This window comes from Diadema antillarum, unplaced genomic scaffold (genome assembly GCF_040938485.1).
Source record: "Diadema antillarum isolate AM-2024a unplaced genomic scaffold, OU_Dant_1.0 seq00001845_RagTag, whole genome shotgun sequence".
Taxonomy (NCBI): Eukaryota; Metazoa; Echinodermata; class Echinoidea; order Diadematoida; family Diadematidae; genus Diadema; species Diadema antillarum.
The window spans coordinates 71,668-87,826 of NW_027272517.1; the positions used below are offsets into that span (position 1 = coordinate 71,668).

At 39.0% G+C, this 16,159-nt stretch overlaps 1 protein-coding gene across 1 annotated transcript in view; it reads left to right on the forward strand.

Annotated features, from left to right (window-relative positions):
- Positions 1 to 16,159, forward strand: part of LOC139712708 (polyamine-transporting ATPase 13A3-like) — a 56,705-nt gene that overhangs the window by 15,598 nt on the left and 24,948 nt on the right. Inside the window, exons 3-7 of the mRNA XM_071624511.1 lie at positions 3,900 to 3,952; positions 7,285 to 7,416; positions 12,873 to 12,953; positions 13,957 to 14,026; positions 15,170 to 15,304. Of these exons, the coding sequence (XP_071480612.1) occupies positions 3,900 to 3,952; positions 7,285 to 7,416; positions 12,873 to 12,953; positions 13,957 to 14,026; positions 15,170 to 15,304 (471 nt within the window). The remainder of the gene's footprint in view (positions 1 to 3,899; positions 3,953 to 7,284; positions 7,417 to 12,872; positions 12,954 to 13,956; positions 14,027 to 15,169; positions 15,305 to 16,159) is intronic.

Consider the following 16,159-nt stretch of genomic DNA (forward strand, 5'->3'; position numbering starts at 1 on the left):
ATGTTAACAAGCTCCCCTATTATGTTTAGAATGTTATTTCAATGCAATGCAAAGAAACCATTCATGTGCTGTCCAGGACATTTTGCATTACGACTTTGTATCTATCTGTCTCATTATGTTGTCTTTCTCATTGTACCTTTATGTCCTCATGGACAGAATTTTACCTCAAAATGGCCTATCATGGGGAAACTACATGTATATTATGTTTGCCAAGGCTGGTTTGACTCGGAATATATTTGGACATCCCCATTTAACACTTCAGAAAATGCTCACACAACAGGCTCTTGCAAGAGGCCCAATTCGGAGAAGACTATCAAGTGATTCCAAACTTCTTTGATAGCCAACCTCCTAGTCTAGACATAGGATTCATGCCACAATACAATGTGGTGCACATCTTTGCTGAAGGGCAATTCTTTTCTATTCTTTTCTATTCTCTTCAATTCCATTTGATTCGATTCCATTCCATTCCATTCCATTCCATTCCGTTCTATTGTATTGTATTCTGTAGTTTTCAAATGTTACGCGGTAGGCAGCTAGTAAAGATTAATTCAACGATAATACAGAGTCTCCCCACGACACAATCACTTCAAATCAGATTTTTATACACCACCAGTCTGATTTATGCTCCCTAGCAAACAAATATCCTTTTACATATCATATAAAGGATATTAGCGTGGCTGCCTGTACTGCTGTGGCAAAAATACAAAAAATATCTAATAGGTACTGGTAGGCCTGTTCTCATTGGGAAATATTGTGGCATGAAACACTGATGTTTACACTGTAACAAAATATTGTGAAGTTTAGATGGCGCCAGATAAAGATTGTGAGATTTTTCTCTTTCTTTTGCCACTATAGTGCGCACATGGCTATTGACAAAGCAATCTGCCTGCTGTCAAATAGAAGTCCCATTCACACATACCCAAAATTGACAGTTTTCAAATTTATGTTTGAATGCAGGGCCTTGAAATTACATCAGTTTTTGTTGTTTCTAAAGTGCCCATTCCCCAGGTTGCAATTCTTGAAACACTTTCCACATTTTCACTCGTCACTGGAATCAAACCAGTGCCTGCAATGCATAATCATACCATACCGCTCCAGTGAGAGCGAGTCCAGCAGTTTCTGCCACTACAAGATACGCACGTGCTGGATCCAATCCCAACGACTCTCGACTTCCTATCTAGCACGCACACACCTGGGCAGAGAGAAGCCAGATGGAAAGAGTTCAAGGAAGCGAGTTCTCTAGCTCTCTGGCAGGCCTTCAAACTTTTGACTGCTTGAGCTCACAAACCTCGTTTATAGCTTAAGAGTTAGCATAGTAATTATTACCATTGATGATAGCTATCATTGTTGATAAAAAGTGAAATTGCCTGTCATGGTGCTTGTTGTCATTGTTCAGTCACATAAAGGTAGTTTTCATCAACAAGCACTACACAATTATGAAATTCAGACATGTTGTGGCTCTCTTGTACCCCATTAAGAGTCCCCCTGTCTAGGAGGACCTCTGGAGGACCTCCAGAGGAAATGCCAGATGAAAGAGTTCCCAGGTTGTCTTGTGCAGTGTCGACATAGGTTTCTATAGAAACCAGTGGGCGGGCGTTTCTTCTTTAGAGAGGCGGCAGTTTCTTATGTGCACAGATGTACACTCCGCCACAAACAGTGCAGGTCACCCGAAGTGTGTGCCATATTCTCCCCAGAGACTGTTTGGAGTCCTCTCATCTAGCACTAGTCTAGCGCAACCTCCGTAGGGTGATCTAGACTCGTGCTAGGCTATCTGGCACAATCCGTACCTCAGACTTCAATGCAAAACTCACCCCAGACTCGTGCTTTGTGCTTTGTGCCACGTGCCACGACCATTTAGAGTCCCCATCTTCAGCGGTATAAACACGGTACAACCACTGTAGGTTGTGCCGTGTTTTCTGGGACTCTGACCTTAGTACCGGTACGGTATTAGCAAGCACTTGCATGAAATTTGGGAGTTACAAAGAGGCATTGTAGCTGTAGTAAGTGATGAGTACTAACTTCATTCTTCATGCACCAAGAACACATATTGTATTCAGTACAATATGTAATTACAGAGCTAAAACATGATGTACCTCAGTCCAACAAGAAGGCCATGGAACAAGATTATAGAAGGGGATTAGATATTCACTGTCAAGTCCCTTCATCTGTGCTGATCAGTGAAGGATCAGCTTGTGTGCGAATTGGAGGAGAAAGCACAGTAAAGGGCCTTCCAGTCATCTCATTGGAAGAGATGTTGCCACGACATGACTGCTGCAACTCATGTGACTCAATAGACTAAAAATGGCTTGTGCTCTCACCAAGAAGCCAATTCCAGGGCAGCTTTTGAGATACTCTCCAAACAAGGTGACAACTAATTTGCCGTGAAGTCACTGAAATGTTGAGGCGACATCTCTGAAACATCTTCAGCAGGTCACCAATTTGACTGTGCAAGATAGTGGAGATGTTTCAGAGACATCACAGACATACTTAGTCTCCATGATCTGGCCTTGACTAAGGGAACATCGCAGAGACATCTCCAAGAAGAGCTGAAGACTGGATAAAGTCTTCAAAAAATTGAATATGATACATTTCTCCTGCAACTCCCAATTGACCAGGTTAGTCTCCAGGAGACATTGCGCGACCAGCAAGACTTGAGTCGCCACCAGTTGGCCACCTAGTCTCCAAGCCAGTGAGATACTAGCCTTTTGTCAAGGCCCTCTCGCTGTATTGGCGAGCGAAGCAAGCCCAGCCGAGCACGACAGCGCGAGGCCTCGCGCAACCCCACTCAGCTGGGCTGTCTTCACCATACAGCGAGAGGGCCTTGACAAAAGGCTAATGAGAAGCCTGCTTATAACCTGTTGTGGACAGTTTGATTTTGCTACAACACGCATTTACCATAGACCCTTGCCTGAGTTCATTCAGGACTCACCCTCAACGGGTTTATAGTTTTAGACCCTTGGCACCAACCAGTAGGCAGGGACTGTGTTAGAGCTGTATACCCCACATGGCATCTCAGTACTACATGTTGAATATATGCCACTGCTGTGGTACACACTGTTTTCTGAGTGGCTGTAAAGTGATTAATGTGCACATAGTTTGCCATGTTAGCTAAGTGTACAAGAAAAAAAAAAGGCACACCTTGGTCTACGATAAAAGAAATGAAGTACCGTACTAAGAGCTTTTTGTTAATACACTGAAAAATGTCTCATGCTCTGTATATTTGCTTTCAATTGTACCTCCCACATATTGCTCTTTAGAATTAGTACTGTATGTCAGTCAGAACATCAATTTCTTAATATCATGCAGTTTTGTGCTTGCATTTTTCGCAATAACTTGCTTCCCGTCAATAAAGATTGTACTTGTATGATGATATAATCTAGCATGTTGATGTTGTGATTGTGATGTAAACAATGATAACGTTTAATTGCATGTATCTGCCAGAAGTAAAATGTCCTGTACATAACGTTGGGTTGGGCTCTTTGTATTAGCTCACTAAAAATGAAATCACTGTCAGTGATATTGGCTAAGGAGCATATATGAAGTCATTTACATTTTTTTTTTTTTTTGGTCTCCTATTTGATTTCCCTTATTTGTCTGGAGATGGCATCTGATAAAGTACCCTGATGACAATTGCAACCTCAAGTTTTGTAACCTGCTGATGTGTACATGTGAATCCCCCAATTATTGGCCTGTTCAGGCATCTGCTGCTGGTGTGTGTCTGAAAAAAGAAATATTGCATCTATTCATTCAATCGTTGTACAATATTGTTGCCATGCTTGAATATAGCCAAACATACATCTTCACAGTATCCACATTGAAAACACAGAAACATAAGTATCATAAAAGGGGCATATTACATTGATGTAAGTGCAGAAAATGTCTTTTTTCCCCCCTTACAGGATGCATTCTCAAGATACCATGTGTCACGCATCTTCAGGGAAAAAGTTGGCGAGTAAGTACCCTATAGATATTTCTTGGTATTATCTATGCTCAGACATGAGTATTAAGATGAAAAGTTTTAATTTGGGTGGGGACAGTTCTCATAATTTGACATACATGTAATAACCTCTTCCCAGAGAGTAAACTGGTTATGAAAGGTAGATGGCATACTTATGATTGACTTGGACACCTGACAATTTTGCAGCAAAATCTGTGTAATTAACTTGAAGTTTGAGCATGTTACAAGCTGTCCATGTGAGCTAGCAGAAATTGTTTGTGCTCGGAGCACAAATCATGAGCAGATAGGGCACATATTTTGTATAAATTATGTTATTATTCCCCCTGTTTCTGAAAGAGGGAAGTTAGGTGTTCTTTTTATTATGCGAAAAAAGTGAAAATATATTGAATTTCCTTTAAATATTTTCTTTATATCATTGTACACATGTGATGTCACAAGCTGTGTAGTCCAATATCATCCAGCAGTGACTGGGCAGAAACTTCAAAAATTCATCATTTCATAATTCATAACTATTGAACGAATTGTCAGTGATTTTCTTCAAACTCTCACTGATGTGATCTTTGCTGCATTCACTCAATCCACATGTCTATGAAAGTGGACTTGTCCTTACAATAAAAGAAAAAAGAATACTCCATGATGACTATTCACCTTTTCATGTCCCTGATAGGATCAGCTTGATGAGCTTGGGTTGATGTTATGAAGCTCTTCAAAATTTATTGGATTACGGATTACAGCTTTCAAATGTTTGCGGAGTGTGATAAAAACAGGCTATCAGAGTTCAGGAACTTTGAATATTGGATACGTGTACGTGTGTATCAAATAACATAGAAATGGGGACATTTTTTTATTTGCCACCCTCTGCTGTAAAAAAATAAAAAGATAAAGAATAAAATTCCCTCCTTCTTTCTCCTCTTCACCCTTTTACAATCTTTTTCTTTTTTCCTTATCTTTTTCTTGGGGGTGCTGTGGCATAGTGGATAAGACCCCTGGCGACTTTTAATCCAAGTAAAGGATTTGAGTTCAATTCCTGCCTTGTGCTTACATCCTTGGACAAGATTTTTTTTTATCTGGCTTACTGTTAAAGTGGATGTTTTCATGTGAGAAATTTACACGCTTTGCTGAGTATTAAGATGATTATCAGGTGTTTATTATTTCTGCAACATCAAGACTTAATAGTTAGTGGTACATGTACTGTATATGTAGCAAGCAAAGTATGCTTTTTTTTTTCCTACTGGCATTTGATTACGTGAAATGCAGCGAAATGTCCTCTTTTACAATACATGAAGACAGAACCTGGCAGCTTTGCTCTGGCACATAACCCAGATTCCCACAAAGGGTATATGCGTTGTCAAGAAGTTATAGATGACTGTATGAGATACTATTTGCACTTCATGTACAAATGTCATGAATTTGTTGTAAACCAGACAGTTGCCTTTCAGATTGATTTGATATCTGTACAGAGGACTGAGTAACGAGTGTTTCTAGCTGAGAAGCACATGTCAATAAAGCCTAGCAGTTTATGGACCTACATATGTACCTGTACTGATTGTATATAATCAAAAGATACAAACCTTTGTGTGATCAGGGATGATTTAATGAGCTGAAATGCGTGTAATTAACTTGTCCATAAAGTTTGCTTGTCTGACAAGCTAAACAGACTTGCTGATGTTTCTAATTGAAAGAAATCAAAGTTCAAGGGCCTCATAAATGTTGTTCATAGGATGATATAAATAGGAATAATACGTACTGTACAATACGTGTTGCGACACCCATTTAAATAAAGTGTGTTGGATCTCACTCTTGCCACCTTTTATTATGTACATGTAGCTCACAGCCTCCATCCAAGCTACCACTGCCCCCCCCCCCCCCCATCTCCTCTCCCTCCAGAAACTGTGAGATTTAACACTATTTGTGGCATAAATATGAATGTAATAACTGTTGCCAGATCTTGGCAAATATGCATGGTAATACTAATAGTGAATTATGTTTGTCCCAGTTAATACCTATTTTTCAACATGGAAGGATAGCAGAAGAAACTGAGGAGTTCAATCTTCGAGTTCTTGCACTTCAAATGTCAGGAACAATTCTAGTTAGGCTATAGACATAGTATTTAATCTGAAAGGTTTTATTAGAAGGGAACAGCTCTTTATAGGTAGTGTACCTGTAATTCAAAATTTTGACTGGTTACCAGTGGGGCAGGAATGAAGTGGTATTTTCATGTAGACCAGATACAGGCCCTGATTTATGACGACTTATTACTTATTATATAGTTGACTTCTAGATAATGGCAGCCTGTGTTGTAAGGAAATTTATAATGCGAGGATATCTTTTGATAAAACAGGCCAGGACAGTAGGGTAACTTCTTGACTTCTTAATATCTTGCCTTGTCTATTGTGCTATACATTGTACATATGTGACCGTGCACCTCAAAACGAACATAAAGTCGCACACACTGATTTTGCGTGAGGACTGAAAATAAGTGAAATGGGTCAACCTAGCAAAACTTGACTTTTTCATATTCTCTGAAAGAGCGGGTCTTCTTTTATATTATGCTAAAATTTGGTATCATAAAACGGGCAGGAAAGTGTGTTTTTTAGCAGTTTATCTTGAATATTTTTGGTAGAATAGTGTGATTAGGTGCGTCTTTAGAATCCCTTTTTCATTTCTGAAAAACCTTGTCCACACTCTTCATTTTCAACTCTAATAACTTTTGAAAGGATAGTGCTACTACTTTGAAATTTGGCATTAATTATGGACAGAATGTGTTAATGAGGCATGCTTAATTTCAGTTTAATTTGATAATCCCTTCATTGTTGTTACTCTGGTGGATTACTTCCTGTTTTTTGTCCAATTCATCGCGCAGCCAGCATGGTTTGGTAAAGATTAAGCGCTTGAATAGACACTGTACTTCAGAGCCTCTTTTCTCAGTTCACACTTTTCTTGAGTTTGTGCTTTCTTTCTAATATTTAGATAGGTTAGGAGAGTCCATTTGATTTGAGTTATACATCATTTTAAAGCTTAAAGTCTGTTCTTTCAGAATATGGTCTTAAGTAAAAATTCATGTCTGGCGACTTTTTGTTTGTTTTGAGGTGCAGGGTCACATATATTAAAAACATGTGCAGTCCCTTTGAAGTTATATAGTTTCCTTAAGACAATATTTTCTCCAGCTTTGCACACCTCAGGAAAATACAATCTCCTGGGGGAAATGTTAAGTGTAGTGGGGATATCAGGTGTTACATATTACACTTCTAAAAAGGCAATATAATGTGAACTACAGTATGGACTGAACATTGATATTATTGCCCTGCCTCCCTTCCTTGTTCCAGAGTCATTAGTAAGGAGGTACTCCTTGAAGTGATGAACCGTGATGTCATCATGGGGGACAGCTTCCTCTACTTTCGCTTCCAGAAGGTCAAGTACATCTGGGACCCCAAGGAGGAAACTTTCTTCAAGCTCAGGTGAGGGCACCCTTCAGGCCTGGTTTGTTTGGAAATCATCAACTTGTGACTTTAACTTGGGGTAAATTGTACGTTAAGATTTACAATGCACTCCCGTTATAACGAACACAGTTATAACAAATTCCAGTTACAACGATGTAAAAATTCAGACCGCAATGTTATCCATTCTGTGTATTTTTATTGTTTATTTGTTTGGTCATAACAAAATTTTGATAAAATGAAAGAAAACTGCCAGTCCCGAGGACTTCGTTATAACTTGAGTCCACTGTGTATAACATCTAAAAAGAATGTAGCTTTCCAAATGGCTGATTGCCCATCACCTGACATGCAGTTAAAAGTACCATCGCATGCTGTCTCTGTCAGCCGTGCAATTTTGTTGCGAGCAAAAATGGATAACACATGGCTGACGACACCAATTTCCATTGACTCCTATGTTAAAGTCACGTTTGACTCGAAGTTTTTGTGCCATTGCATGGCTCTGATGTCACAATGAACAACATTTGCCGCGTGCACTCAACAATTACAAATATGCGCTTTAATACAAGCGTGTATTTTGTCACTCAGTTTTGTAAATAACTTCGGTTTCGCGTACGTACGAATACACGACTGACTGTGACTGTGCTACTCAGTCGCCTTTCAATGAAAATGGTTGGCATTTCTGTGCTAAAGTCAAGGATCTGTGTGGACCACATCTGTTGACATCCAAGGTGTCGTATGAAACAAATACAATAGTAGTGTATGGTCTTTACTCATGCAATGGACCAAGATTTCGCACTAGGTGAAAGACGAGGCACACTATTAACCCTAACCAGGCCGGGCTTTTTTGGGTGTTCTGTGGCCGGGGAGGGGTTGATTCAACCCCCCCCCCCCCCCCCCCCCCCCGAGATCTCGGCCGTCGATCGCGCAATTGCCATGAAATTTGGCACGTGCATTACCTGTGGCGTAATCTACCAAGCTACAGTATACAAAAAGAAATGGAAATTTTCGTCATAATAATTAATTATGCTAATATATGCTTAAAATCATACATTTTGCTCTAAATCAGAAATTAAAGCTCCTAGAATCCTAATTTTTGGTGAAGACATTCTTTGTAGCATTCCTAACAATGTACTTGAAAAAAAAAATTTGGTATCAAAATTAATTTCTTATGTATTTTATTGTTTAATGAATTTCTTATGTATTTCTTTGTTTTTTCGACCTTTTGTTTTATCATTTTTTTTCCGCAAAATTTATGACAGAACCGATATCAAACACAATTATGCTAAAATTAAATAGTTTCACCCTATAAAAGTTAGAATAATCATATCTTTATGAATAAGAAGAGAAAACTCCATTTGCATAGACTTTATACACAAAATCATGATTTTGAGCCATTTTCGGTCTGACAGGCATGTATAAAATGTTATGCAGCGTCATAACGGTATGCACGATTTTCGTGAAAATGGTGTCAAAAGATGCGCGAGACTTGAAAGTAAAAAGTTAGCGAGAGGCGCGGTCAAAAAATTTCGGGCGGCGGAGTAGTGGCGAAAAATGTTGAGGGGGGGTTGATTCAAACCCCCCCCCCCCGGCCATTTTAGGGTTAAATAACTCGGTTTCATCTTGTTGAATAGAGCACCAGTCCTATCTTTCACCTCATGCAAAACTTTGTACCATTGTACTCGTGACCATTTACTATTTGTATATTACAATTGTATATCCCTCACAAATTACTTTTTGTCCTCTGATTGGTCAAGAGCACGGAAAACGACAAAATATATTTCTACTATACAAATCCTTTTCCCATTCGCGTCTTACTATTCTCCCTAGAGAAATAGTACAAAAACTATATCATGCTGCCATGGAGATACTTGCTACATGTAAGCTCACGCGCACCACTCTTGTCACCAGCATGTAACCTGCATGAGACATCACGTCACAGTACAGTTTTCCACCAAATGCGCGACGTCTACGCTTCGAGAGATAAAGGGCATTGTGCAGTCAATGCATACACTTTCACGTTGTAATTTTGTGCCTGAAAAAAAAAAAGATGACTCTAGATCAGTAAGCCACTCACTTTACTTTGCTTAAGTCTTAAAATTCATTGGGAAGGATATAAAGCAAATATACCAGGCCATTTTTTGAGGTTCTGGTTACACCATGTGCCTTCGTAGACTTCAGTAGCACTATTTTCTGAGGGGCGTTGTCCCGAAGAAAATAGTACTACAGGGGGGTGTTTCATCAACGCTTGTCAGCGCCGACAACTGTCACCCCTGACCAATTTCAGCAAAATCCTTGGTTTTGATTGGCTGAGATGCTCTGGTCACTGACTGTTACTATGGTGATTCAAGTTGTCAGCGCCGACAAACCTTGATGAAACACCCCCCTGAAGTCACCCCATGCACATAGTTTCAACCAGAACCTCTCAGGCCTGGTATATTTGTATAATATTTGTTGGTGTGTCTGCTTCCAGTGACTGTCTTTGAGTTCAAATGCTGTCATGATAAAGAGATACCGTAGTTAATGTGTGAGATAATGGTGATGAGCAAATAGTGGGTAGATCATGCCAGTTATGCTTGATTGGTTATCTATTGTTCAAGTGATGCCATCTGTAGCGGTATTCACGCACAGGAGTTATCGGTTTTTGCATGGCAGTGCAAAAAATAATTCTATTTTTCCTGTGTTCATACAACATAAAAAAAAAGAATCACTCTGCTGTAAATGAATCACTTTGAACCCCCAGTCTGCGCATACCTAAACGATAACCAGAGTGTGACAACATTCATGTACCCAATTGTGTAGACCTAATGGCCCGAATTCATGAAGGTGGTACAATTGAAACCATTGTTTAAACCATGGACAATTTGTATGAAGCCACAAGTGTCGCATTGCCTGTTTCGTTACAAAATCAGTCATTTTGGTGATGAAATAATCATTTCGTAACGAAATAGGCCATGCGACACTTGGCGCTCCATACAAATTGTCTGTGGTTTAAACCATGGTTTAAATTATACCACCTTTGTGAATTCGGGCCACAGTGGTGAATTGCATTAAGGGGATTTAAAGAAGGTATGGTTACTTATTGTTCCGTTCATAAGGGTCGTGTACGGCAAATTATCGAAAGAGTTTAAAAGAAAGCAAGCGTTACCAGAAAGCAAGCTTGATCGATTTATAGTTATGGTGTGTATTGCGAGAGTTAAAATCTTTTGTGGTCCACACACGAGAATTAGATATTTTCGCATCACATTGCAAAAGTTGATTATCAAAAACCATTAAGTTCAAATGTGTGTGAATGAAACTTGTGGGTCATTGCGGTCGCCTATCTGTACTAGACAAATGGTTACAAACTTTAATGGGAATGGTGGCTGTGATTGTGGCTTGAAATGTGCCCCCCCCCACCCACCCTCGAGCTTATTGTTTGTCTGCCATAAGACAGATGTATGACTGTTTGCTGAGCTTTAGATGATATTGATGCTCTGAAAATTCAGACTGATTAGTCATTTATAAGCCCACACAGTACCCTCATTCTCTTACTGAGCAAACTAAGCTTTACAGTTCCATGAACTTGTGATTTCCAAGTGTTCAACACTGTTTTCGAGGGTAAAGTCTATTTGCCCAAGCATTGATTGATTTGCCATTGCTTGTACAGGAAAACTCAACAACCACATCCGTCAGTAGTAATTTATATAAGTTGCGTATGAATTTAGAAGTTTATATAACTCTATGTGTCTGTAATATATTGTTCAAACAATTATATGCCCTGCACTATACCAGAGCCTGGTGTTGTAATGTTAAAATTCTGGATTTTAAAGGGGCATTCCACACGATTTTCATGATTTCACATCATGTAGTACATAAATCGACAGCTCCATGTGTAGATTTGTGGAATTTATTGCCGTCCTTGAGCAGAGAAACCAATACTCTAAAAGATCTAAAACAAATTACACTGAACAGTGTTGATGACATAGAAGCCTCACATATTTCAGAAATGTAGCAGTGTAATTCCATTACAATACAGCTTGCTAAGTTCACCTGTGTAGAATCTGTATGCATGCCTTCTTCTTTTGTTCTGCTTCCTTGAGCCCCAAGTCATGCATTCTTATGGTGAGGCTGCCATGTTATCATCCTTGTTCATTGCAATTTGTTATAAATTTTGAAAACACTATTATTCCTTATCCTAATCAATATAAATTCTGAAACTCTGTACTAAGTATAACTAATTTATTGTTGTTCAAATGTAAAAATCTGAAAATCATCCAGAGGTCTCCTTTAAGGTGGATGGAATACACTTTTATGAGAGGTGCAGCCTTGAAGAAAATTTCTGTCACTGAAGAATCTGTAATTTCACCTGTAGCTCGAATCTGTGCATTATTTGTTTATATCACATTTTTCTCCAGGAATTGTCAATATCTTACAACATCATATGGTAGCATGTTGTGTTTGGTTACATAATGCTATGTATGCCAATGGCTGAATAGAATTTCATGAATGAGGAATAGAAAGTTTGTTTGTGTCATTTCGTGGTGAGCACTGATGATATCAATAAATTGCACTTATTATCATTATTATCATCATCAACATCATCATCATTATCATTACCATCAAGTACAGTGTATCAAGCAGCATACTCTCAGATGCATAGACATTCACACATACAAGTATCACTGGGCACACACACACACACACACACACACACACACACACACACACTCACTCACTTTTCTATGTGGCTGATATACCTTTACGGTACTTCAACCTGAACTTGCTGTATGCTGTAAAACGAGGAATGTTCATGTGGATTTTAATTTCACAAATTTTGCGAGAGGCAAGATTCCCTAAATTAAAATGCATGCAAAAGTTCTTGGCTACACTGTATGCATTGAATGCCAGTGGCGATTTGCAAAATTTTAATGCTGCAAAAAAGGCCATAGGCTCCAATTCACGAAAATTTCATGTCATGATTACTGTATATCATGTTTTATAGTAATCTGTGTACGATGCACAAATAACGAATGATTAAGAGTGCAAGAGTTCAAGACTTTTGCGGCAGGTGAAGGAGGAGATACTCTTATCTGATGCAAAAGGCAAGTACTGGGTAGATTAGAACATCCCATCTATCATCAAATAAATAATATTCTGCCTTTTCACACATCAAAACCATTCACTATTTGTTTTATGCAACACCTGATGCCAAGTCAGGAATGTAACAAAACTGCAAAACGTGCAAGCTACGGGAATGCAGTTAACATTGTACATAATGTATTGTACATGTCCACAGTTAGTAATGTTACCATCATGTGCTATCCAAATCCATTCAACACTTTTTGTTTATTTATTTATTAATCTTTTTAATGAAAGCACAATGGTGCAGTAGAGCCCTAATAATATTGAATGTCCTATGATGAGTTACAAGATTGTATTTACCAGTAGGTATTATTATGATGATGATTTCTATTCATTGCTGATGTGTTTTAACACAGGGGACTGGATAGGTATACCACAGCTGATGACTTGTACAGGCGAGCTCATCTGGGCCTGGACTCGAAGGAGAGGTCTGAAAGGTAGGTCCAGGAACCAACAGTGGTCACACTCTCACTGTATAGAAAACTGTAGGAATGAGGTCTCTACCATGTATGTTTATCCAAGATCAAGATTATCCAGTTTGTTGTGTCAGGACTTTCAGTTTTAGTTGTTCCTCTTCTTCATTTCGCAAGAAACTATTCGGGTCTAGGGCAATTACCCTCTGGGCAATTACCCCAGACCCTTCCCCTAGCCCTAATCCTAATCCTGAACCTAATATCAACCCTAACTCAAACTCCTAACCTTAAACCTACCCTAACCCTAATCTTCACTCTAACCTTACCAGTAACCAGTATTTAGCAGGGGGGGGGGGGGGGGGTGGAGGAGGTAATTGCCCTCTGGGGGTAATTGCCCTGATATGAACTAATCATCTTGAGGATTTGTACCATATTCTTTCCTAGATTGATAATAACTGAGTAGGATACATGTACATGTATGTTAGATGTTTGAGTGACTACATGTACATGTATGTTGCCCTTTGTAATATTATTTGGTATGAAATAGACATTTATATTCATTCGTAAGTTCTGCATCAGTTGTTTCCGCCAATCTCATCTATGACTTTGAATCGCTGTAGTTGTGTGTGTGCTTTTTATTGTTGTTGTTGTTGGTGTTTTTTTTTTTGTTTTTTTTTTTGGGGGGGAGTTGTTTGTACATTGAATGTTGTTTGTTTGTTTGTTTGTTTTTAATCCACAGCATCATATGAACCTGTTATCTTTAGATTTTACAATTTCCTGTACAGTTTGTGGCTTGCTCCTTCAATTCCAACAAGCAGCAAACAGTGGGTTAAAGCCCTTCAGGTTGAAACATGAAGGGTACCAATTTGTTTTTCCCACACCCAGGCTCATTACAACTTCCTATGAGTATTAGCCCAGGGCTGCTACAACCACCCCCACATTATTCACTGTAGCAAATCTCTTGCATGATTGATAGAGAAATGTGCAATATGCAATAAACTTCATCAACTGTTTCTTCTCTTTCCAGGCAATCAGTGTATGGTATCAACAAGATCAAGATTAATGTGAAATCCATCCCACTGCTACTCATTCAAGAGGTAATGTATATTGTCTTCTAGTTTAAATTAGAGCTTTTCTCCCTCAAAGTTTTATAGTTTCACCCGGCGTGTCCATCCCACGGGGCGAGAGTTGCAAAATTATCGCCCATGGTCTCAAGTACAAAATATGACAGTTTGTGGACAGACAATCTTTTCATCTCTATTTAGCAGGGCATGGTATTTCTTGCTTGCCTCTCTGCTTGGCACAGATCTTACAATTTATTTTATATAGATATTTTTTTAGTCCATCACAAATTCTAAGCCCTTCAGAAGTGGAGGAGACATCTTGTTTCACAAGAGAAAGAAGCGGGAGCAAAATTATTCAGCTGTTGCCATTTAGCATTGCTGTGCTATACATGTTTTATATGACTCATTATTTTTCATGGACAATGTACTTTATATTGATTCACTATTAATGATGAGGATGGTCTGCTGCAACACCTAATGGGAACATGCAATCTTTGATATCTTGTTTCATGTTGTTTTGTATGTTGGATCAAATTCTCAAAGCTAACATATCAAATTGTCCCTCTTTGTTAAAGGGACTGTACAGTACTTGTTGAGGTGAGGATTCAGGCTAATGGCATTCCTAAGTGAGATATTGAGAAACCTCTTATGAAATATGAAAGAGCATGTAATTTTAAGAAGGATTCAACGTTTATTTGATGAAAATTGGTTTTCAAATGGCTGAGATATCCAAAAAAGTGATAATAATAAAAGGCTACAGGCGACGCCTTTTATTAGGATCTCTTTGTTTCACCTTGTTTTTGGATATCTCAGCCATTTCAAAACTGATTTTCATCAAATAAACTTTTTTTGCCCCATAGAATTGCATGCTCTTTGACGTCTCATAGAGTGGTTTCTGAATATCTTGCAAAACGTTAAAAGCTAAATTCTCACCTCACCTCAACCAGAACTGTACAGCCCCTTTAGATCTTGAAGCCAGGGTAAGAACATCATAATCATAATCAATACAATTGTCCATTACAATTCATTCAAATCAAATCTTGCAATCAAATGAAAGTACATTGTCTACAGTACAGAGCACTACCGGGTTTCTGTGAATCTATGCTTTGACTTCAAGCTTTGGTACATGAATGCATGCTGAGTCAAGAATGGCTTCTACTTTTTTAATTCGGGCAGGTGCTGAACCCCTTCTACATCTTCCAAATCTTCAGCGTGACGGTGTGGATAGTGGACGAGTACCTCTACTACTCCTTCTGCATCATCGCCCTCTCCGTCCTCTCCATCTCCGTCTCGCTCTACACCACCAGGACAGTGAGTCTAACATATTAATTACTGTATACGTGATTAAGCTGTTATTTTTGCATACAGATATTTTCGTGAATGAGGAGGTCAGAGACATACTGTATACGCTATATATTTCGCGTGGGTTTTATTTTCGCGAATTTCGCGAGTCGGGAGCTATTCGCGAAATTAACAACACGCGAAAATATTACCTTCCAAAATGAATCCCTTGCCTTGATGATACGAACATTTCAGTACTAGTATACCATGTCATGGCTTACTGAACAGACCATATAAACTGGCTAAGCTTGTTTACGTACATATAGCACGTCCACGTCGAACTACTAGTATACACAGCCCAGTCGCTGTAAGTAGCATTCGCACAGCACAGTAGACGGCGCAATACTATTTCTGCGAGAAATTCCACTTTCTTTTGTTTTTGTTTTTTTCATTGCGCCACCACGTTACAAACGCGCGGCGTGTCACCCTTGATTACAGTCATGTGCGCTATAGCTCATGCGTTTGCATGCCGCTACGTCTTTACAAGTACTGTATGTCAACTTTAGGGGCCGGGGCTTCGTATGCTCCAGCTGGTTGCCGCTGAATTTACTCGTACCCCTCGTACCACTCGTCAGAAATCTAGCGCGATATACTCTAAACCACTTCAAAAATGTTGAATTCTAACTTACTAGTTAGCAGAGTTTGGTAAGTTTTTTGCATGCAGTGTATAACTAGTATCATTCTTATTTGCTAGTAAGTTGAAAATTCACACTTTCTTTGCCACTTCATATTTTCTCTGGTCCCCCAATCGCGAATTTAACCACTCGCGAAAATGTGTGACAGCGGCAATTCGCGAAAATTTATGTACGCGAAAATTATAGCGTA